Genomic DNA, 24,690 nt, shown 5'->3' with positions numbered 1-24,690 from the left:
GGGGAAGGGTTTGTACCCAGGACTCTCCAGCCAAATAATGCCCAGCCCTGGTTTAGGAGGATTATGACTACAAGTTAGATTTTGTATACTAATTTACAATCGGAAAAGGAAACATTTACTACTGAGGATAAAAGAAAAAGGAATTCTCCAAGACTGATTAGAGCAGTGGTGGCCATCCTTTTTGGCAGACATGCCACAGGGGGGCCCTCTTCCTTCTGCCCTTTCAGATGCTGCTCTGATCTCCACTCCCCAGAGGCATACCTCTGAGTCTGCACCCTGGAGCACTGGAACACAGGCAGAGGGGGCTCCAACCTCTGGCCACTGGCAAAGAGTAAAGCAAGGCAATATGGAAGGGGAGGGGTCTTGATCTAAATCTAGGTTAACCCTGACTTTGCAACCACTTCAGTTTTATATGCAAGTGAGGATCCAAGATTCTGAATTTGGCAAGGGCTGCAGGGCTGGAGAAGGGATGGCCTGGCTCTTGGCTATAACACCTGATGACACCTCTCGCAGCAGCACTCTGCCCCTGCTCTGCTCCACAGTTCCCTGCATCTATTCTGGCACCTCCTTTTCCTGAGCACCCAGGGCTCACATGCTACACACAGCGGCTGCCAGTGGCACACATGCTCTGGGCTGGCCACTCCCAAATTAAAGCACTTCCATGTTCAACGCAAGGCATGCAACATCAATTGCTATAAAGAAAATGGAGCCTGGCCAACCAGATCAGCACTCTGGCTGCTGCCCAGGCTCCCAGCTGCAGGACCACCATGGCTGCAGCTCCCAAGGCCCCCAGAACCCCAGGTAAGGCTGCTGGGGTCAGAACAGCTGCTGGCCCCAGCCTCTCCTACCCCTCCCAGGGTAACCTGCCATGTGCCAGAGTGTGTGTGGCACAGGTGTTCCCCAGGGACAAGTAGCAGCGGCACAAGGTGTATCACTGCTACATGTCCCCAGAGAAATAAACAGCCACGCTTGTCTGGACACGGCCTCTGTCTGCATACTGGAGAAAGGACATATGGACAGTTTCCAACTACATTAATACCATTGTTTGTCAGAGAGGCTGCCTAGATAAACTTTAAAATGATTAGCTAGATCATAGAAGTAAAAATAATCCAACACAACACAACACACTTAAACTCCAAAAAATAAGGCCGCTGTTACACCTTCATTATCCTCCCCCTCAAGTTCTTTTTCACACAGCAAAAATATTTTACATTCATGTCAATAACAAACAAAGAATCAAGAAACAAGGCGAGAAAACCCAGGAAAGCAAAGTAACTCTGGTCCCACAGAGAAGAAAACCATTTATTTCAAACCAGTTATCAGGAGAGTTGCAAACTTATGACGTTACCATACCCTCTCCCCCCAAAACAAAACAACCATTCACAAACAAACTAAGAATACATTCAAACTTTAGCACTCACATTTTTGGGGGGGGGAGAAGAAAAAAAAAAAATCCACACCCATATATTTTACTGGAGATTAATCAACTTCAACTGCTTCTTGTCAATTTAAATGACCCTGTGTACTCTAAATTAAGAGAAAGGCAACAAACAGGAATTGTATAAGATATCCTTTTCGTAAAATGAATGAGTCACTCAAATCCAGAAGTGATGTAGGTCAAGAGAACTAAAAAGGAAGCACATGTTTGCAGCCAGAGAGCAGCTGCTGACAAAGGTGACCAAATTCCCATTCCTGCATATACATATGCATACCTAGCCATGCATGTCAGTACTTCCATCCACTTCACTAGAACTAAATATAAAAAGATGTGTGCAAGAGCTTACTGGACTAGGATCAAATAATGATATTTTCTAAGGAAGGTGAAATCTTTAGAAAGTGTTTCAGTAAGACATTTAGGAATTGGAAAGGTAGGGGAGGGGGGTCAGAGTCCATCTCTCCAGCATGTCATTCAAAAGTAACTACCTAATTACCAGTCCTTAGAAACTGAAAATTCATTTAAAAAAAATGAATCCTGATAAAACCAACAGAAAGGCAATAGTAACCTTAAATACAAGAGAACGACCAGCTTCCTTTAAAAAGTGTTTTTCAAATTCATGTTCTAAAATGGATAAAGAATTTGAGTTTAAAAATAAATGTTCTACTTTTGGGTGTTCCTTAAATGTGTGTCCATTTTTACTTTTCAAAGCAAATATCAATGTAACATTTATTAAAAAGAACTTGTATAACTACACTGTACTTCCTTAGAATGCATACTTCTGAGAATGAAAATTTCCTTTGGTATGTCTGACCACATAATCCCGTATCTATAGACAGTGAAACTGTCTCATCTCCTGCATTCTAATGCTTCAAAAATATTTTTTCTTTGTGTTTTTCCCTTCAGTGTGTTTTGCTACTAAAGTAGTGCTCAGAATTACTTAATGCCAAAGATACAAATAGGAAATAAATTAATGTAAAACAGATTGCAGTGTAACTGAAAAAGCTCTGTATTCCCTATCCAGCATACTTGACATACTTTTGAAAGATATTAAAGTGTGGAATTGAGAATGCCAGTTTCAGTATAATTTTAGTAAATGCTTCATTATGCTGACTTACACAGAAAGATTTTTACCACTATTACCAAAGGCAAAATATGTCACTGAGGTAAGTAATCCTTTAATAGCTTAAATATGTCATCCTCTTAAAACAGACCATTATTTTACCAACTCTAAAAGTAATCCAAGCACCATTTTTCAACAGAATATCAGAAAAACTTAGGGGTGCACCAATATATTGGTTGGCTATTGGAGTGGCACCAATAGAAGGAGAAATGATGTTAGGGCTATCGGCTTTTATTGGTCGTTATAGCTGATCATTAGAGCTGCGTGTCAAGAACACCTTAGAGAACGTAATCCAGTCCTTTGCTGCCAGCCTGAGCCCACTAGTCCCTGAGCGGACTACAGCAGGAGGGGGCACCAAGGAGTGGTCACAGGGCACTGTGCTCAGCAACAAAGGGACTATTACTGGCTCCTACTGCTGCCATAACAACACTGTGCGCGCAGCAGGGGCTTGAGCGCCCAGGGCTGACACAGAGATGCTGGGCTGTGTGCAAGCAGGATACAGGACCACGCAAGGGACATTCTGCTCCGCCGGGGACCTTTGAAAAAGTAGCTTCTCCCCAGCAGTTGTGGAAACTTGGCTGTGCAGGGCACTGGCACTGACGCAGTGCCGCTGTCCACACAAAGATCTGCCCAGCTCCCCTGGAATGGCAGCAGAGGTTGTGCGGGGAGCAGGGCTGTAGCTAGGAGCTGTAGGCAAGGGGCCAACACACGTGGGAATAAGGCGGTCACTACCTTCCTCATCAAGGACCAGAGCAGGCAGGAGGGGTGTGTGTGTGCATATAGTAAGAGGGAGATAGAGTGTGTGTGTGTGTGTGTGTGTGTGTGTGTGTGTGTGTGTACGCGCGTGTGCATGTAAATAAACCTTTTTTTTGTTTTGCATTTGACATCAGTAGTTTAAAATGCCTTGGACTATTACTAAATATGGGTTATCTGATTGGCATCAGCCAATATGTTTGGTTAATCATTGGCCGTCAGTATCAGCCAAGAAAATCTTTATCAGTACACCCCCTAGGAAGACTTTTAATTCTGGGGGAAGTGGGGTATGTTTGCCCATCTTTCCTCTTTAAATAACCTAGACTCTTCCATTTGTTTTTAGAATTCCAGGGGTCTTCACATTAACAACATCCATGTCGATCAGGCTAAGTGGTGGCCCACATGCTGCATGTGGTCCATGAGAGGTTAACACCTCGCCTACAGACTCCAACCTAACCCCTCTTCCTCAGTTCTCATGTTACTGCTGCTGCTCCTGGGGAGGAAGGGAACCTGGCAGGTTAACACAGCATTTGGTTTCCAACCAATCAGAAGTTGGACAGCCCTGATGTAGACTGTACTGGATAGACAAAAAAAAATTATATTTAATATTGGTGTGCATAACCCAAGAAAATACCAAAAGTAAGCCACAATGCTATTAACATCACCTTGCATCAATATAATCTGTCTACACTGACATGACTACAGGTCACCCAGGTCAGTGAACGAAAACTCTCAGAGAACCTGCTCAAGTTGGTGAGTTTTCTCCTGGGTGACCCGATACAGTATCAGTTCACAAAGTCATTCACGAAACAAGAGTTTCAAGCAGCAGTTATACAGTCCAGCTTCCATGTAAGCTGACTAAACAATATGAACCTGGCTATATGACTAAAAACTCCTTTTTTACAGGTCAAAATCAGGTACTGGTACAAGTTGCCTCATTTATTCTATCTATTCCTACTGTATATTTCACTGTTTACAATTTCAGGGAAATAACTTCGAAATAAGACATCTTGAAAAGTTATTCCACCCTCTGCCCCACCCCATTTTCAAGTCATGTAACTGCAGATTTGTTTTTTGCTAGTAAATTTCTCACAATTTTCAAAAATAAGCAATGCAGACATCTCAGAAGAGAGCCACATAGTTTTCATAACACTAAACATAGTTTTATTCTGCTTTATGCTGTTCTGAAGCTAATGCTATAGTAATTTGAGGGCTCCTGTGCACACTTATTTCACAAACAGAAGTCTGAAAGGCCAGGTCATCTTGCTACCATCATCATTCCCTCAAACCTTCTTCCTGATTTCACTGGGCAAGATGATGGCAGGATATTGTACTCATTTAAGAAAACAAGCTGTTATTAATATGCATTCACTTGAAAACCAGTCTTTTTAAAGTGCAAAATAGTTATACATGCCCATGTCCCAAGTCAATTTTTTTTTACAAATTCACAAGTCACTTTCCTTTTTTAATTTTGTTTCAATAACTTTGCTACTGTGAAACAGACCCACACAAAGAGAGAAAACTGACTATACAGGAAAGAAAGGAAAACCATGAACAAAAGCACTCTTAAATGCCAAAGTGAACAGAATACAGCAAGGGAGAGAAGGGGAGAAACCACTGTATTTTTCCAATTATACTAAACTTAAGTGCTACTTGTAAACATCAGTATGTGAAAAAGAAAGGAGAAATGCTTAGAACAATCTAGCAAATATTTTATAACATTTCTGTAGATTTCCATCTTCAGTTTCACGGGTGTAGTGTTACAGCTTCCTTATGGTTCTAAAGTATTACATTTTTAAACTCTTATAGCCTCTCTCACTGCTAAATTATATCATGTATCAACTTCTAAAAAAAATCTCTTTGTGAGGCAGGTATAAATGTCTAAATGTGTTACTGTGGCTCTGTGCATATACCAGAATCCGTATTGCTTCCTTAAATGCATGTGGTGATCTCATGCCCATCTTTCTGTAAAAGACAAAACCATGTTTTATTTTTTTCTCTCTTGTCAAATGAGTTCTTCTTTTTTAGGGAACAGGACAAGTTTCAGAACTAGTTCAACTGCTCTCATTTCCTGCTGATTTCTCCTACTTCTGCATCATTGGCCCACTCATTTGATCCAAGGAGTATACTGCCCACTTAAGACTTGTATCTGCAATAACTTAACCTCTTCTCAGTTCAGTCATTTCCCTGCAAAAAGAAGCTCTATACACTGCTCCATTTAAGTATGCTCTTAAATCGTTCCGGGATGATCTGAGAGATGGCAAGATATTATAAAGGTCCTTCATATGGCTGACAGAAAGAGTGCCTCACACAGAGACCAGCATTTTAAAAGGACTTCATATACAGAAGTCTGATAACTTTAAATTTGAATGCATCTTTGACAGTCTTTCTTGAGACAGGACAATGAGAAGGAAAGGCTGCCCCAGGGTGCTGCAAGTTCTGAGCCTGGGTAATGTGAATTTTCTTCTGATATATTTCAGTATTACTTGATGCGTTTGGTTGACCACATGTTGACTGAATTATGAGGTCATTCAGTAAAAGTTACCTTTAATAGGACACCATTAATGTGAAGAAACTGTGTAGTGGCTTGAAAAGTTTATTTTACTTAATGTAATAAACGCTTCCTAAGGTTACTATAAGAACAATTTATGAAAAAAAAGTTAAATTTGTTTCCCCTGTGTTTCATGTTTCTCCTAGTATGGTCCCACCCCTGGCTTTTTTTTGTTTGTTTGTCAAAGTCTGTGATTTGGACACTCTGGGTGGCATTCTATTCTTTTCTGAATACCTAACACAACCAGATTTGGTCATCTACCAAAATGCCAAGAAGCATTTCTGGGACAAACACGACTGAGTCTGGTTGTCTAGGAATCCAGAAAAAAATTAGAATGCCACCCCTGAGTTCCTACCTTTAGAGAGCAAAATCATGTATATCAAGGATACCAGGGTCAGTCCAGGTGTGTCTATATAGCCATTTAGCAAAAGGAGGACGCAAACCTGCCTCCTGAAGAAGCACAGCTAAGCCTCCCATGGACCCTCCCTTAGTCCATCTCAGTCATCTACTTTTCTCTTCCTTCCTTTAGGCAAGTTAAAAAGTAGAACGAATCTAACGTATCTGGTGCCTCCTACAAAGCTCTCCCTATTGAAACCCGCCCTACGCTGAAAATGCCAAAACCCAAAATTCAGCGTATTGTGTTTTTCATCTCACTTGTCCCAAAACCTTCCTGCCACACCAGCTGTGTCAGGAAACAACAGCAGTTCTGTGGACTTGGGTGGAGGGGAATGTGGAGCCACTGAACTGTTGAAAACTTGTGTATTGTTTGAAAAAGTCAGCAACAGTGACTCTGTACAACATTAAAAAAAAAGCAAAATCCTAGTATTTCAGCATATTCCTGCTAAAATAATGCCTCCTTGACCTGGAGCTCCCTACTACTACCATCTTAGTAGTACTGTCTAACCCACATTAGGTTTGGTGTAAATAACAAACAGATGCTCTCACCTTACTATCCTTCACAGAGACCTGTGTACCAAATAAATAAGAGTACCTCATCATCCAGGGAATAGAAACTGAAGAGAAATTAAGCAAGAAATAGGACAGGTGGACAATTTATTCACTTGTCACTCATACAGTATTTCCAAAGTAACTAAGATAAAAAGGTGGAGGCAGGGAGGGGCACTCTTTTGTCTTTGACAGTACACTCACAGATTTAAATATGTAGCAATTCAGCAATTTGTCTTTGAGATAAAAACAAACAGATTTATTTTTTAACTAACCTTTTTTGTATGCCACGCCCCCCCCCCAAAAAAAAGCAACACTGGTCAGACAGTATAAGCTCCATGAATATTCTCAATAAAGAAGTCCTTGTCTTCCTTTACCCCCTTCAAAACTACTTCACTGACAATAGAGTGCTTGTGAAGAATACTGTAAGATGTTTGCTCGCTGCATCTTCACTTTCTTCTTGCTCCTAAGAAAAGTATTATTCTTCACAAAGTTACCACACTGTGATCAGTCTGGGAAGATTTTTTTCCTTCACCCCCTCCCAGCCAATAAGCAGTCAAAACATACTACTACCTGCTGAAATCCCCAAAGTCAAAAAGCCCAGCCCATATACATCAGTGGCTTTTAAGAAAGCTTAAGTACAGCATCAGGATCAGAATCCTTTATAACTGCCCTGATTAAAATCAGAAGGCATACCAACTTGAGTTTAGATGTGCCATGTAAGTTTAGGGAAGAGGTTCTTCACTTCAACACCTGAAGACAGATTTTAAAACCCTATCTGACCTTTACAACATGTTTGACATGTAAGCATATGCATTTTATATCTATGGAAATTCAGCTATCACTTGGAACTTCTTTACTGAGATTCCAGCAAATTTACTCACTTCTTAAAAACAAGCTTCTAGTTCTGCCTCCTACTAACTTGGGCATGCTCTAATCTAAAATAGCACTAGACCTGTTCTGACAGAGCTCTTCCTACACTGATAATCTAGTAAAAACTGACCCAACAGATTGCTATTGCATCAGTTATACCCAAGGTGAATTTTATATTTTTATATCCTAAGGAGACAAAATGTTCACCCCTCTGGTTTTTATATAATGTGAAGCCAGCCAAAATTGATGGTGGCAGTTCTGATCTTCAGCTGATCACATCTCCATTGTCAGTTGCATGACCTTCAGTAAAAAAAATCCATGTAGCATCAAAATAGCTAATGCTGTCTCCTTTTCTATAAAAAAAATCAGAACAGAATTGCCCCAATAACGATCTTATGATTTCATCATTTTCCAAAAAAATCTCTAACAGACTTACAATAGTAAAAGTAATCCTCGGATTCTGTACTAGAGAAAACTCCGACTTGTATTAAAGACAATCAAAAACAAAATGATCTTACATCAAGTTGTGACATGACAGCCCTCAAGAAGATGTTTTGATATTTCTGCCCTAGGTATCATGTTTGAAAGCAAGGTAGACACCAATTAGTTAAATAAAGAAAATTAAAGAGGTACATCCTAGAAGAGAATGCACATAAAAGTTTGTCTGCTTCTCCAATCCTTCACTCCAGCATACTACTTTATCTTGGAAAAAGTCCAGTAGTTTGCACATAATTTAATTGTAAAAGTGAATATCCGTTCCATGTAACATGTTGACAGGAAGAAATACAAGCTTAATTTGTACATTACTCTTGGTAGGACATGGACATTAGGCATTTATTTTTTTTAAAGCAAAATAGAACCTCAATGGCTTGCACTTGCAAGTGGGAGACCTACCAAGGATTATCTAATTTTATAATTAGCTAAGGAATGTGATAAAAAAAAAGCAGTGCAGCAGATGTATTTTTGGTGTTGTTGTCTAGACAAAATACAACATGCTTTATGCTGGATCTAAGCTCTACAGCAGGGGTTCCCAAAGTTTTTATGCCGCAGCCTGGCAAACTGCAATCCGGCAGTCACAGCTGACCTCAGCCAGAATTTCTGGCTGAAAGACTGGTAAGAATACCCATCCTTCGGGCTAGGGGAGGTGGGCTAAACCCTGCACTACTGCGGGCCCTGCGGAAGGAGTCGCGGCCTCTGAGGGGACACAGTTTGCCGGTCCATAGCCACTTCCTGTCCGGCAGCCGACTATGCTGTGGACCCATCATGGCCCGGGGATTGAGAACCCCTGCTCTACAGCAAGCCACATGGGTTTTTGTAGCCCTCTAGTGCAGCACAAAATCCTAAAACATATTCTTTTAAAGTGTACAAAAATGAGCTTACCAAGTCAGAAAATAAATATACATATTTATGCATTCAACTTATTTATTTTAAAGTGATTTTCTTAGGGGCAAGAAGAAAATTAAGATACAACCAGCAAACATTAGTTGTCTATGTGTGAAGAAACACACAAAAGATTTGGTAGGTAGGTAAGGGAGCAATTACAGCTCTGGAATCCAAGAAACATGGGAGACATACGTAGGATAAGAACATTAATTGGATATCTCTGCTCAAGTGATTAGCAATGTAATAGTTCATGCTGATATTTAAATAGTCTCATTTAGATTTCATAGGCAACATATTAAAATGGATGAGACTTCACACCTCAGAACTTTTGTTTCAGGTTTCTATCCATACAGTCAGACATGCTGACTGACACTTCATATTTGAGAGGTTTTCTTCAAAATTCTTATATGTAAAGTAAATGTATTATTAAGAATCAGCTTAGGGCCCAAACACATAAAAAGGTTTGCCAATATAGCTATACCTGCACATGCTCCCCTTACCTGAGATACAATATACACTAGTAAAGAAGAGATTTTTAGCTAGTCCAATTTAAACTAAACTATTTTCCCAAATACACTAAACTAATAAAAGGACCTTACTGAGTGAGGGAGGAGGGGTTGTTTGTTTTACCCACACAGCTAGAACAGTTTGAGACAGGATTTTTCTTTCCTCTTGACTGACAGATTATGCTAACAAATCTTTGAACAATACCCAACCATTAGATTCTGGAAACAAAATCTGCAGCCCAGAGTGAATTCTGCAGCAAACTCAGGGACTACAGATTAGAGGTCAGGTTTTAGATGACAATCTATTTCATAATATGATAGCAAAAGATATATCTATAGATTGCTAAAGTACTTAAATTACAGCACTTGCTATTGAACATTTGCTAGAGTGGCAAGACAATGCTATATTTCATCAAGATAATGCAGGTTTGCATATTTTCACTTCACTGAACAATAAAGTTCTACCATATGAAAATCTGGCACACAGTTTCCAACTACACTCTCCACCTAAGGCCTAGGATCTGTTTCAAGCACATATCACATTGATATGAGTATAGCTTAAAAAGTAAATCTCATAAAGGTCTATCGTGGGCCCAGGAAAAAAATACTAACAATAGACCTGCAAAAAAAAAAAAAAAAAAAAGTAAACACAGATGACTACGCTACATGAACAAGCTGTTAGCACCTCCCAGCTACATAAGTAAGTTCATATGTACCTAAACAAGTTGACAAATATACTTAAATATTCTAATATTATAAAAGCCTTTCTCTGTCTGCCTGTCTGTCCATAATGCTTTATTTGCACTCTGACTGGTTGTCTTGGCAGCCAATCACAATGCTTACTGAAATAACCAGAGTGCTCTGCACAGACAGAAGTGCCACCATGACAGCAGGGAATGAGGGACAGGAGCACAAGGGCAAGACCAGCAGTGCTGCCCTCCCCCCTGCCCCAGCCCTTCAGTCCCTACTGTCAGGACAGTGCCAGCCCTGCCAGCCCCCAGCAGGGCTGGAGCAGGGGAGTGAGGACAGCAGCGTTGACCTCGCCTCCCTCCCCAACCCTGCTCCTTGGAGGCAGAGGGGGATGGAGAGTGGGGGAAACAGGCCTGGACCCGACACAACGGGGGGAGGAAAGGGGACTGGGAGGGAACAGGGCTGGATGAGAAGCAGGGATGGGCCAGATGTGCGGCTCCATCCCTCCCCCCACAATAACAGCAGGGACTAAGGGGCTGGAGCGGGTGGGTGGGGGCACACAGAAGCAAAGAGGCAGCAGCGCAGGGTGTTTGGTGGCGCTGCTCCACCCCTGCCTACCCCCTGTCATTCCTGACAGGAAACTGGCTAGTTATTAATAAAATGATCCTTATTAAGGATTGCAATTTAAGGCCTGGATAGGTGAACCCTTATTTCCATTGCAGAATTGAGTTCCAAAATGCCCCTCTGAATTGAAACAGATTGTGTAACATGTTCACTGGAATGATCTTTGTATTGCTCACAAGCAGCTTCAAATAATAACAGTAGTATTTGATTATCCATGCATTTCTTAAATTCTTCTTGGCTACCACCTTGTACAAGTTGATGACAATTTAATCCCAAACTACTTTAAAAACTATAGATGTATTTAATTAAAAACTCCACTGAGTCAAAATCAAAGTTCCACAGTAAAGCATTCAAAAGTTCAAGGTACACAATCTAAATTTGCTTGGTTGGACACATTTGCCATGGCATGCTTGCATTACTTAACCAAGCACTGTTCCTCCAATACTATGTGTTATCAAATAATTTATTCCAAATATTTCAGATGTACACACGTAAGGTCTGGCACGCAGTTTAACTGAAAGTGTAGACTAGAACTACCATATTAAGCAGTTTCAGAAATCATGATTACAGCCTACTTAAAGTTATTGTTTCTGCATGTAAAAAGCAACATCATTTCATTTTCACAGGACAGACAAGCCTTCAAATATGCAAAGTAAATATACAGTAAAATATAAAAGAAACTATGTTCAATGACAATTTCATTGGGAGAGATGCATATATTACTGCATGAACACAAAACGTACCAATACATCAGTCTGATATTGGATCGGCACTGGTATAAAGAAAATTATACGTCTATATCGGAAATCAGCCTGATGTGGCCAAAAATGTGACCAATAAATGGCCCATGCATGTGTGCAACATGCAGCACAGCTGAGAGCATGGAGCTGGTAAGTCTGGTGTGGTGGAAGGGGAGGGGCATGGGAGTGCAGATCAAGGCCCCCACAGTGAGGAGTGGGGCAGGGGCTGGGGTAGGCACTGCCCAGCTGGGGCAGCGGGTGGAGACAGCTCCCTCTGCTGCTCCCACAGCTTGTCTCGGAGGGCATGTGCCCCTAGATCTGCATGGGGCAGGCGACGGCAGCAGCACTAGGAGGGGGGCTATGGGGTGGCTATGGCAATGTTTAGGGTGGCTGCAGCACCCCCATCCCATATTGCCCTGACAGCACCACCGCCACCTCCCTGGTGCTGCCCCTGCCTCAACCCCAGCCTGCAGCTGCAGACCACCCCACCCATATCCAGAGGGCACACTCCCTACCCCTGTGCCATCCCAGGGTGCACACAGCAGAAGCTGCCCCCATCCCCACGCCCCCCAAATGAGCCACAGCTCCGTCCCCTGCCCTACCCCAGCTGGGCAGCATCTGCCCCAGCCCCACTCCTTCCCTCACCACAGGGACCTTGATCTGCCCGCCAAAGCCCCTTCCGCCACAACAGACTTACCAGCTACACGCAGCTGTATGGGAAATCGGATCGGTATCAGCTGATATGCCTCCTTAAAAATCAGCTATCAGTATCAGCCCTCAAAATCTCTATCAGTGCACCCCTAGCACAATGACTACAGATACTCACACAATCATTCCTTGCATAATACACTTGGTAAAACCACCTCGTTGAGATGTGTCACTAGCAGCTGACACACACACAGTATAATTTTTCAAACCTGGTAACTCATTCAAATCAAAAATAACTTTCAACGGAGCAGTCAAAGGGTCTTCCCATCAATATCACAAACGGAATAATAAATCATGGCTGCCATCTCAACAGCATAAATTTGACAATATGCAACCTTCAATTACTGATCCACAGATTTAGGCCAACACATGATCTTAGCCAAAAGGCTAAGAAGCAATTGAAATAGAACTCCAACCAGTGGCCGTGGGAGGTTTACATATGAAAGAGTGGTAGTGTGGGTTTTATGGAGCTGTTAAAATGTTGGTTGAATTTTAGAAAGCGATTTTCTAAATAAAAGAAGGGAAAGGCTGAACACTTGAAAACCCCATCTCTAACTCATTTTTTCAGTAACATTTACTTACCATTCATATAGCATATAGCATGGCTCAGTGATTTCTTTTTTTGTTAAGGTCAGCCTGTTTTGACACTATTTCAATTGGTTGTCGTCCCCCCCCACCCTCCATGCTCTTTCTTTGCACCCACTTCTTCTCAGCTGCACACTTGCTTCTTCTACACTACTTTCCCTGTAAAAAGATAGGAAATTCCAAAATTTAGGTGGCCCATATAACCTTAATTCTTTCCCCTTGTGGATACAAGTTATGGTATAATGGCCAGGAGTAGAGAATTATTTCAGCTAGTGGGTCACTTACAGAGTTCTGGTGAGCTGTTGAGAGCCGCACACAAAATCTTTCAGAAGATACAATTTTAACAAATTTTAGATTAAAAAAAACAAACAATATACTAAGAATCAAATTTCTACTATATTTTAATTTATTTCAAAAAATATTTTTGTCCTGATTTATGTATTTTTGAATAGTGTATATAGAGATGATTACATTTAACTCAAAATAGTCTTACTCTTGTATAGTGTTGTGTGCGGAGTAGGGAGCACATGTGGAGGGAAGAGGAGGAACTGCACACAAGCTAGGTCCTGGGAGCTGGCTGGGAGTGGGGGTGGTGGGGGCACATGCATCAGATTTCACCAAGGCAATGTGGTGCAGGTGCAGTCCACCCCCGGCATCCAGCCCACGGTGCTCTGCATGGGGCCAAGCCCCACCTGCTCCTGTCCAGGACAGCCTACACCGCGCTCCCGCCCACCTATAGCCCTGGTCCTAGCCAGAGTGCACAGCTTCCCAGCAGGGCTGCTCCCGGTGTGGGTGCAACTGCCCAGGTACTGCTCAGCACCCCTGCCTCCAGCAGCATCTTCTCCTGCCCCTACGCCGCTCCAAACAGCAGGTAGTGCCGGGAAAGGCAGCAGCCGTGGGGATGCATGCTGGGCACCACATGCCCAGCTAGGCAGGGGGAACCTGCAGCCAAGCAGACCTAGGCCAGATACAATCAACTGGGGGGCGCCTGCCTACAGGCCAGACCCAATCAGCTGGCAGGCCAGATCTGGCCCATGGGTGTATTTTGCCCACTCTTGGTATAATCTCTTACTAGATGTTCCCATATTACTATATCTTAGGTCACACAGGAAATAGAACTCCTACCTTACATAGTACTTCAAATGGTCAGCATTCAAAAAAGAGAGGCAGCTGTTCAATAGTTTTACCCTCATCATTCAGCATAAACCACTCTGCTTTATTTACAGCACATCATGCAAAGCCTGCAATAAATAAAGTCTCCAGGGCAGCTAGGTGCCTGCCAATTATTAATGCATTCCACTCCTCAGACAGAATGCCATATTTTACCGTTTTACAAAGGAAATGGCTGAGATGGAGACTGGCAAGATAGCACAGGGGCAGAGCCAAGATTAGAACTCAAAGCCTCCAGGTTATTAACTTTGTGCACTTCCCTCCACGCCACAATGCATCCATCCCTAAAGACTGCAGTTTTACTTAAGAAACGAACTAGAACTAGTATCACCAGGCCTAAAGTACCACTTATAGTGTTGGATTTAGCCAAAACCAAGACTATTTCAAATTTAAGACATACCTCTCCTCCCCAGTAATTAGACTCCACACATGGAAAATTATAAATTTGCTATAAATTTTCCATGTGTAGAATCTATTTAGTGGAAGGCTGTCTTAAATTCACCACCCCTACTTGTGCAGCACGGAAAAGCAGTGGTAGAATGAGGGCAGCAAGGAGCCAGTCCCCTGCCCCTTGTCCCTCCGTGCCTGCCCCCTTCTTTCTATCTCAAACCACATGTGCCCATGCCTGTCCCCATCTCCCCTTTCACCTTCTTCTCCAGCTCCAATCCCTCCAGCCACAACTCAGTCTATACAGGAGCTTCTGCTGCCTCTCCCCTGCCAGGTCTGGGCTACAGCCTTGGCCAGGGCTGCTGCCACCATCTGCCCCAGAGATGGAACAGAGCTGCAGCAGAAAATAAAAGGGAGTGGGCAGGCATAGGCAAGACGGGGCAACAGAGGGCAGGCATGGGCATAGAAGGACAAGGTGGAGGGTCAGCTGGAGCTCCTGACCAGGCTGGGTCAGGGCTGCCAGGATTGGAGCTAGAGCAGTAGGTAAAGGGGAAAGGGGGCAGCTGGGGATCACGGGGACAGGCTGAAAGTTCCCCCTCACATCCTATGGTCTCTGATGAGCTCCCCCTGACTATGAACCTCCTCCCCTGCCAACAGAGTTATCACAGCCCAAGGCAGGTGGCAGCTCAGCTCTGGCTTCAGCCCCAAACCTGGAGCCAAAGCCTGAGCTGAACCACTGCCTGCCCTGGGCTAGTACTCAAATCCAAGATGAGGTTTTTTTTTCCTTCCCCATGCTGACTGGGGGAACAGGGGGACACCATCTTTCATTCAAGTAAATATGGTATTACAAATTGGCCCCAAGAGCAGACTCAGTGGTCATCGACTAGGTTTGTGTGAAGCTTCGGTAGCCGATTCGATTCAGAGGAGATTTGGCCCAATTCAGTGGCTGAATCAAATTGGGAGTCCCATTAAAAGGAATGAATTGATTTGGAGAGATTTGGAAGGCTTGCAGCAAACAGAAACTGAGAAGAGGGAAGGGGATGGGGTGATCTTCTATATATCGAAATGGCTGGGGGAGGGGAAGACTGCTCTGATATTGACATGTGTAGCTAGCCAATCACTGTGATCTCTCTCTGAGGCTGCCTTAACACACACAAGTGATACGAGTTTTGCTTTCAACAGTTTGAGATGCACTCTCACAGAAACCTCTGCACCTATCTCCTTGAAACCGAGCAGGCTTCATGCCCTCAGAAGGGGCTACCATCCCTGCTGTTTTCATCTGAATCTGCAAAAAAAAAAAAATGATAAAGTTATAGGTATTTTAGTGATTCCCCATTATAGTCTCTGGCTGAATCTCTGAATCGGCGCCAAATCCCCGAATCCGAATCGAGACAGCAATTCGAATCACCAACTCAAATCACTGTCCCTCCAAATCAGCTGAATCTGAAGCCAAAGCAAATACTTGCTGCTTCACACAGGTCTATCATCTACCAACATTTAGTTTAGGTAACTTCCTCACCCTCCTATAGATGGGAGAGAATAGCAATAAGACAGAACCATTTGTCTACAAGAGCCATATGCTTCAACCACAAGCCTTTTCTGCTCAAAAGCCTTGCTACTTATGCAACAAATACAGCAGGGACCCTACTAACAGCCTCCTTCACTACACAATTCATTTTTGTTTCCCAAGCACCATCCATCCATCCTGTGCATGACAGGAGGCCAAGTCTTGTAATTGTCCATTTAGACTGTATCCAGGGTGGATAAAAATCAACTTTTTTTTTTTAATTTTTTAAGATGCTTTTAAAAAAATCCTATATAAAGATAGTTTTAATTTAAAATATGTTAACTCTCAAAGATATCTTCATGTAATAGGGATTATAATTTCTAATGATATATTATTTGAGACAATACATTCATGTAACCTTTTTAGAAAATGTTTATGAATAGATCACAATAGGCCATGGCCTATATTAGGGACCCAATCTTATGGGGTTCCCAGAGGGCCCTCTATAGATTAGTAAAGATTAAAGAAAACCACTCTTCCCAGAAAACCACTCTACCTAATGGGACTCAATGCTCAGTCTAGAAGATCCCCATTATACATCTCTGTGATGCTTAGTTTCAGTTCTCAAACTGGACTTGTGTCTCCAAAGACAATATCCTTGTTAACAGCAGTATATGGAGATGAGAGATAACAGATCCAATTACCCACCCACCAGCCCTCTTGTCTCTCTGCAAGTCTGTATACATAGAGTCAAGCCCTTACCTCTCTAGAAGTGTGAAGTTTCAAAAAGTTAAATGAATAAATGATATCAAAAAACAAGAGTGTACTTTTTGTGGAAAACAATGATACAATGGAGGCTTCCTGACCATGGATTTAAATCATGATTATACTGATCGGATTTAAATCAAATCCACCCTATCATAACACAAAAGAAAGCACAAATAAATTAGAGGTATGTGCAATCTAAATTCTAATGCTTCCTAACTTCTGGGTGCTTTTCACCTACATAAAATTTGAAGAAAAGTTTTTTTAAAGTGTACACTGAGGAAAAGGGTAAATTCTAGAAAAGACAACAGTTAACTTTTTCAACATGGGAGGTGAGCACACTATTTTCCATGCAATCTAGGTGGTGCTCTATGAAGCTCTTTCCAAATGTGGGGTCCAGAGAAGTGGCAGGGACACAGACCACTGAGACCACATGCTGGCTTGGAAGGACTGTTAGGAAAAGTCTGGCTTGGCTTTTTCACTGACCCAGAGATACCTACTCCCAAGGTTTGCAGTGGAGTATTTAACAGAACTGCAGCATTGGCCCAGCCTTAGATTAGAACATCCATGTTCAAGAATTATTTGTGCATGCAGTAAATATTTTCTGAAGACAGAAGTAACAGAAAGGAAATGATCATTTTCAAAAGCGTCTGTCAGCCAAACCCTAAATGGAATTCTGTCGCAAGGGCAGGGGAGAAACTGCCTCCGTCATCTATAAGCTTTCTCCCTGTCAGATTTCAGAAGAATGCTGCAAACAAAAAATACTAGAGCTTGTCAGGAGTTTCAAGAGTCTTTCAGAATAGAAAGCATTAGGGAACCTAGATATCATGGGAACTGGTAGTGATGCATATGAAGACTGTCCAAACCACTGACATTGTATGGCAACTTAAAAGGCATTTTAAAAGGCTTAAAACAGGAATTGCCAGCTTTTCTACAATGTTAAACAGAGTTTGTTCCATCATCAAGGCAGCACTAAACTATCAACCATCAGTGGTAAGTCAGTTATAAAATGCATGTTAATATGCTAAACTACGTTCCCTCTGTGCATAACAAGGCATGTAGAGTATTTCCATTTGCACTTTATGCTATTGGATATAAATGTTTGGAACAAGTGAACTATTTCAGTAGTTTCATTACAGCATGTGCCTTCCAAAAAAAATGGGGGGGGAACGACACAATGACACGGATGACTACAAACCACACACCCCACCGTAACTGAAAGAAGCTCCATCTATACCAGGGGTGTCAAATTCACCTTGTGCCCCAGGCCAGATCTTGGCTGGGCTACCATGGGGGCAGAAGCAGGCAGCTGCCTGCCGCGGGAGAGGAAGTAGAAGCAGCAGTGTGCCAAGCGAGGGCTGTGTTTATCCCTCTTCTACCAACAGCCATCTCCACCAGGGCCAAAGGGCCCTGGATTCTGCAGTATGCCATGCCCACCAGCAACCTGGTATGCTATATGTAATAGCTCATCAGGTTGTTTGACACCCCTTATCTAGGCTATGGGAAAATTTGGACAAAAAAATCACCAATAGCACCTCCACACAGGCATATCTGTGCAGACTGAATAGTGGCCAGTGCTAGTTTAGGTAAGCTTATTTACATGGCAGAGCTAATCAATGCAATACTCAAAACAGTAAAAGCATCTTTTACCTCCACAGGAGTAGGATTCCCTGCTTTGCTAATCGGGGAACTGAACTGCTGTTAGCAATGTAGGGAATTTTTGTTTTAAGCTTTCTTAGTGTAGGAAAGGTCTGTCACACAGCTCTTCTGATGGAGGAATGAAGCACTACATTCAGTGTTTTGTTTACATAACTAGAGACTAATTAAAAAGCCTTATACCCAACAAAGGTTGTAAAAATAAACATAGTACTCTTATTCTTAAATAGGATGCATACCACTGAAAAAAAAAAATCTATTACCAAATATATATTTATGCTCTAAAAGCTTAAACAAAGCTTAGTGTCCGCATGAATCAGGAGTTTAAACTTAATCCAAGATTTTTCATCTTTAGTGTGCAGGCTATGTCATCAGACAATCATTTACATCCTTAAAATTCAAGGACAGCTTCCTCATGTGAGTGATATAATCAGGGATCGTTTCTACAGATTGTGTTAATAAGTTAGAAGCTAACATTTAAAATGTGAAGAAGCATTTAATAATTTATTTTATGAATATATATTTTAACTTTCCATTTGGGGGGAGGGAGGTCAAGCATAAGTAAAACAGCTCTGAATTTATGTTAATCTATATTTTAAAGTGGAAATCATCTGTTATTTCACAAAATTATACAGCTTGTTTTTCTTTCTTTTCTTAAACTTTAAACCATTTCAAATGCTGAATAGAGAAAGGATTCTAAGGCCCAAAATGAAGAAGCCAATCTATTTAGGCATAATCCTGCACCCACATACAGACCCCCCACGTCAGTGGGGCAGCACAGGAGTCCACTTGCATATTTCCATTTGCAAGAATGAAACTGAAATGAGCAAGTCTTTCCTGACCAGGGCAGAGGGTCAGACTTGACGATCGGCTGAGGTCCCTTCCAACCCTGAAAATCTACTAAGTCAAAATACAGTTTTCTAAAACATAAGATGTGTTTTCATACTGCACTAGAACAAAAAAAAAATATTCCAGAACTTCCACAGTTGCCACAAAAGGAATGCTCACATTCCCAATGGCTTGAGAAATTCACCTTTAAGACTACAGCAAAAGTCTGCCAACAACACCACTATCAGACTCATCATCATCATCAGGTATTTAATAGAGCTTCCAGAATTATTTTTTTTAAAGAAAGATGGAATAGATTTGGGATCAAAGAAACAAGATTTAAGAAATGCAACACTATCTCTAGTTAGTTCTATGCACTTTTACCAAAAACTGCATTCTTGATATGAGGGGAACACAGGATCACTTGGTCTCCCCACTGTCTTATTGCATCTCTTCAAATGAAAATCTGCCAGCTACTACATGATATCAAATTCACCCAAGGAACCTTGTCTGCCTATGTCCTTAGACCAAAACCCAAACCCCAGCTACTACATGTGGAATTCTTGCCAGTGTTTGATGGTGTAACTAGCAAGTGGACTAGTGTTACTCATTTGGAATTCAGTAGCAGAAAAAAGAATAGCAATACAACAGCTTTTCTAATGAAAGAAAAAATGGGAATGGTTTACTTCTGCAAAGTCATCCATCTAAGCAGACCCTGATGACTACAAGAAGCCCCCATGCCAATGATCTGCTAATGCAGGCCAGCTTTCAGGACTGGGGCCCAAATTAGCAGAGCTGGAATAAAGCTGATATCTATTCCGTTGATGGGATTGCTGCAGATAGACACAGCTAGCATTCTTTCTCTTTACCTACTCCAGTGTGCGTGTTTCATATCCCACAAGCTTCTGCTTGATATTGGACACAGATTTCATGTTTTACCAGAAAGTATTTGTTTTCTTTCTTCATTCTACCATTCACTGCAGTTCAACTTAAAAATGTATAAGCCAACTTTACTATCAAAGATAAATTAGTTTTAATTAAGATTAAGTGAGCCATTTTAACTCCTTAAATACTGCAGAGATGCATGTGCCAAGAGATTAACTACTATTATTTCCTTTTAACTTCTTCTTTGCCTCAAAACACATCTAAAGCACATGCTTAAGTCCATATTGTGCTGCTGAGGTTTAAATTTCTCAAAACCTGGAGACACTCTAACATGATGAAATTATACAGCCAAAGTGAAGAGAACAGCCAGCCAGCCTGCATTGCCCTAGCTATCCCAGAGTCTTAGAACATGGTGTTAGCCAACACCTATCAGAGCACCTTTAAGTCAACACAAAAAGGCATTCAAGTGTTGCAGGGATAAGCTACACAGCTGGCCAAGCTGGGCCTGAAGGGACTAGGAACTGGAGCAGAAGGTAAAGGGAGGAGGAGGCAACTTCGGGGAGAACACATATGTGATGTATTTGAGACATTACCAAGGTCCAAAAAGTAACTAGCAATGGGGGAGCATTTTCCTAAGTAAGGCTTCCTAAGGATTCTTACATGACTTGATGCCATCCAACATTTTCATTGATGTTACAGAAAATGTGCACTTTTATATAAATGTGCACTTTATAATCACATTTATAAGTGATTTTATAAATGATATAAAATCAATGCTAATAAAATTTGTGAGGAACACAAATATTGTTAGAATGGAAAATGATAAGGATATGGCAGATATACACAGTAATCTTGATCATTTGATCAGCTGGGTGCATTCAAACAAAATTCATTGCAATACATCTTGTTACACATCCGGGAACAAAGAATGCAGGCCACACCTACAGCATGAGAGACTACATAATGTAAAACAATGGATTTATGGGTCATAGTAGGCAAGCTATTGAACATGAGTATCACATGTCCTTTTTCCAACATCACTATAAATTTAACAATCTAATAAATTGAAGCCAATAGAGTAGAAGGTGGGAAGTGATTTTATCTTTGCACATGGTACTGCTAAGACTATACAGTATTCCTGTATTTTATTTCCTTGAATGTGACATCAAAACTATAGCACTTTTTTTAAACACAGTAAAAGTAGTTAACCACCAGGGAAAACTACCAAGAGAAGTACTGGATTCTCCATTTCTTGATGTATTTAAATGAAGACTGAATATTTTGCTCCTTTAGACGTACAAATTATTTGGCTCAATACAGGGATTCTGAGTAAAAAGTTAGGGTTCCGTGATACATAGAAGGTCAGACTAGATCAGCAGTTCTCAGCTTTTTCACTGACTCAAGGTACCCCTTGGAAAATGCCAGCTCCTAGTTTTCACTGGGTTTTTTGGCTACAGAAAAAAAGATAACAATTCTGCTGCAAATAAATCAGAAAGACCACAACAGGACAGAATGATTGGGGGGGGGGGGGGTGTTAACACTGGGAGTTTCTATTTGAAATCGCTAAGTTTACCTTGCAAATCATGTATAGGTTTTTGCACACCTAACAGGGCTAATAAAACATAGCTCTCCACAGCACCCTTAAAAAGATCACATGGCACCCCAATGCATCATAGCACCCTCACTAAGATTCACTGGACTAGATTATCCAACCACCTCTTCACATAAAAAGACAGAAAACAGAAAGAAAAAAGAAAATCAAGGCATTTGTTTTGGAACTCCTCAGACTCAACTTGTGTTCCACTTCAGACAATACAGATTCATCCATTTAGAAGAATGATTCTTAACCAGGGTGCCTGGGAACCCAGGGCTGACAACACAAGATCCTCTGAAGGGTATCATGACTTGTGAAGAGATATGCAAGGCATGAAGAAATAAGCATTCACCACACCCCCAATGCCCAGACTCTCTGCAAGGAGGTAAGTATTGTACTAAGCATGTTATTTCTTTTTAATCAGTTGCTGCTCCACTCACAAAAGTTATGAGGGGTGCGTTGAGTCTAATGGTTGATTTAGAAGCTATCAAACAGTATAGCTTTGCTGGTCAGTGGCAGGGATATCTAGAGCAAAACTGTTTTTTTTTTACCTCCGCATTTCATTTCTTTCAAATTTCAGCATATGTTGCAGATTAACACAATTACTTTTCCCTCTTTATGGCTTACCAAAAATAACACACACATACAAAATGCAGAACAGCAGCTGTTTTATGACTTATTAGAAGTACAGTGAAAGGAAGTAAATTCCACTTTGAATACCATTCTATATTTTAAGCTCTAAACGCTTCCTACTCAGACAGTAATTGGCTACATTATTTTTGGTGGATGAACTAATAACATTCTTAATGTAATTAGCCTTAAGACCCCCTCCCCCCCAACTGACTCCCAGGTTCTGCTACTGTATTTCCACCTCCATTTCTTTTTATTATAATTTGACCTAAAAGTGACCTATTTATAAAGAAATCTACTTCACAACTTGCATTTCATGTTTCTGTGCTCCAAAAGTTAAGCTTTGAGAAAAATAAATATGGACACACAATGCCACTTTTAACCACATCAGTTTCATAAAGCCACAATATCAAAATGCAAGAGTAAGATACTTGGAGAAAATTTTCTCCAACTTTCATAAACACCTGAAAAAATATACTAAATGCATTCATTTCATAACAAAGGAAATACATGGTTTCAAAATTTACACACTAGTAATCTGCCTCAATAATTACACAAATGGATCCAACTGCCTTACACTGTTGTAAGCTGACAATATATACAATTTTTTTTTTTGTCAAGCAGACACTGGTCTTAATTTTGCATTGAATATCTTTTCTTCAAGATCACATTAAAAGCTTCATTTTTACTACCTCTACCCATCCAGACCCCAAAAGCCTGTACTAACAGGCTGAAAGTGTGAAAAAAAAAAATTCAGTCAGGGTTAAGTATTAACCTGATGAATTTTTCAGATCTGCTGTACTATTTTTAACTGCTCTTTCTGGCCGTAGGTCAAAGTTTTCCTAACAAAATACCAAAGTGAAAATGCTGGGAGTGAAGCCCAGAGACAGCTCTCTTTGCTTTGGCCAAAGCTAGACCCCACCAGAGCCCAGAGCACCCTTTAGCACCCTTTCCCACTCCCTCCGCCAAGCATCTTGGGCATCAGTAAACCTCAGTGCCCATGACAGGAATGGCATAATGCTCAAACCATGACAGGAACTTCATGCCAGTTACAGGAGATCCCTGTAACCCCCCCAGCACGATTCAGTCAGTTCCTGTACTTCGGCCAAATGGGACTGAGTCATTTTTGTAACGACTCCGACGGCCTCTCAGGGTAATGAACAGTTTGAAACCCGGAGCCAAAAAAATCCCAATGCTCCCCTGGGGCGGCAGAGCCGCTCTGAACCCCAGCAGCGTCCCCCACAGAGAAGGCTCCCCCAAACTCGCCCAACGCATCCCCCAGTGGCCTGCCAAAGGGGGTTTGCGGTCCTTCCCGGATCCCATGATTCACCAGGCACATCCAAAGGCCTGACAGAGAAACCTCCCAGCTCAAGGAAAGCGATGTGACACTCTTTTCCAAGCCAGGACATCTTCCCTCCTTCCTCCCATTTCCCACAGAGGAAAACCGTCACTCGACCCACCCACACAGGAACAAACCTACCCCGCCAGCGTCCCCGAGGCACGCGCCGTTTCTCCATCCCGCGCAGCACGTCCCCACCTGGGCAAGGGACCAGCCGGGCTTCACCCCCCGGCTTGCCCGGAGGCCCCCGCAGGATGGAGGGAAAGGAGAAGGGGAGGCGGCAGGGAGGATTTGTTTCCTAGCCCTCGACTAAGCTCCAAGTCAACCCCTGATCCCAGCAGGAGCCAAGGATAAAGCCCAGAGCCGCGGGACGCTGCCAAGCAGCAGCAGCAGCTCTGCCCCAAATCCAGCTGCAGGCGCTTCCCCGAGCCAGCCAGGCCCCGACCACAACGATGGCTCCCAGCCCCCCGGGGCTCCCAGCCCCGGCGGGGGAAGGGAAGGGGAGGGGGGGGGCCTTTGTGCCCGCCCGCGCTCACCAGCAGGCTCTCCACGTTGACCGGCGAGCGCGGGTCGCGGATGAGGGACTCGAGCTGGCGCTGGCGCTGCCGGCCCTCCGCCGTCCCCTCGCCCGCCGCCGCCGCCGCCGACGACATCTTCCCCGCCGCCGCCTGTGCCGCTGGCTCCGGCCCGCCGGGGCTGCCCTAGCGGCGGGCGGGGCGGGGCCGCGCCGGGGACGGCCCCTGCGCCTGGGGAAGGGCCGCGCCGGGGCCTAGCGCCGCGGAGGAGGCCGGGCCGAGCGCGGGCTCCCACAACCCCCCCGGCCTCCCCTCCCCTCCCCTACCCACAACCCCCCGCTCGGCGCGATGGCCGCGGTCCGGTCCGGCCCGCGTGCCGCCCCGACGTGCGGGTCAGTGCTGCCAGCATGGAGGCCGAGCCCCCGCCACCGAGAGATCATCCGCCCGGAACAGCTGTGCCAAGAAAGCTGTACGTGGATGCGGTGAAGGCGCACAACC

General features: G+C 42.8%; 1 protein-coding gene across 1 annotated transcript in view; it reads right to left on the bottom strand.

Moving 5' to 3' along the window:
- Window positions 1-24,400, bottom strand: part of ROCK2 (Rho associated coiled-coil containing protein kinase 2) — a 165,975-nt gene extending 141,575 nt beyond the window's left edge. Inside the window, exon 1 of the mRNA XM_059729599.1 lies at window positions 24,214-24,400. Coding sequence (XP_059585582.1) covers window positions 24,214-24,330 — 117 coding nt within the window. The 5' untranslated portion in view covers window positions 24,331-24,400. The remainder of the gene's footprint in view (window positions 1-24,213) is intronic.
- Window positions 24,401-24,690: the final 290 nt, after the last annotated feature.

This window comes from Alligator mississippiensis, chromosome 1 (assembly GCF_030867095.1).
Source record: "Alligator mississippiensis isolate rAllMis1 chromosome 1, rAllMis1, whole genome shotgun sequence".
Classification (NCBI taxonomy): domain Eukaryota; kingdom Metazoa; phylum Chordata; order Crocodylia; family Alligatoridae; genus Alligator; species Alligator mississippiensis.
The sequence above is the reverse complement of the archived record's forward strand: the minus strand, read 5'-3'. Positions and strand labels throughout refer to the sequence as shown.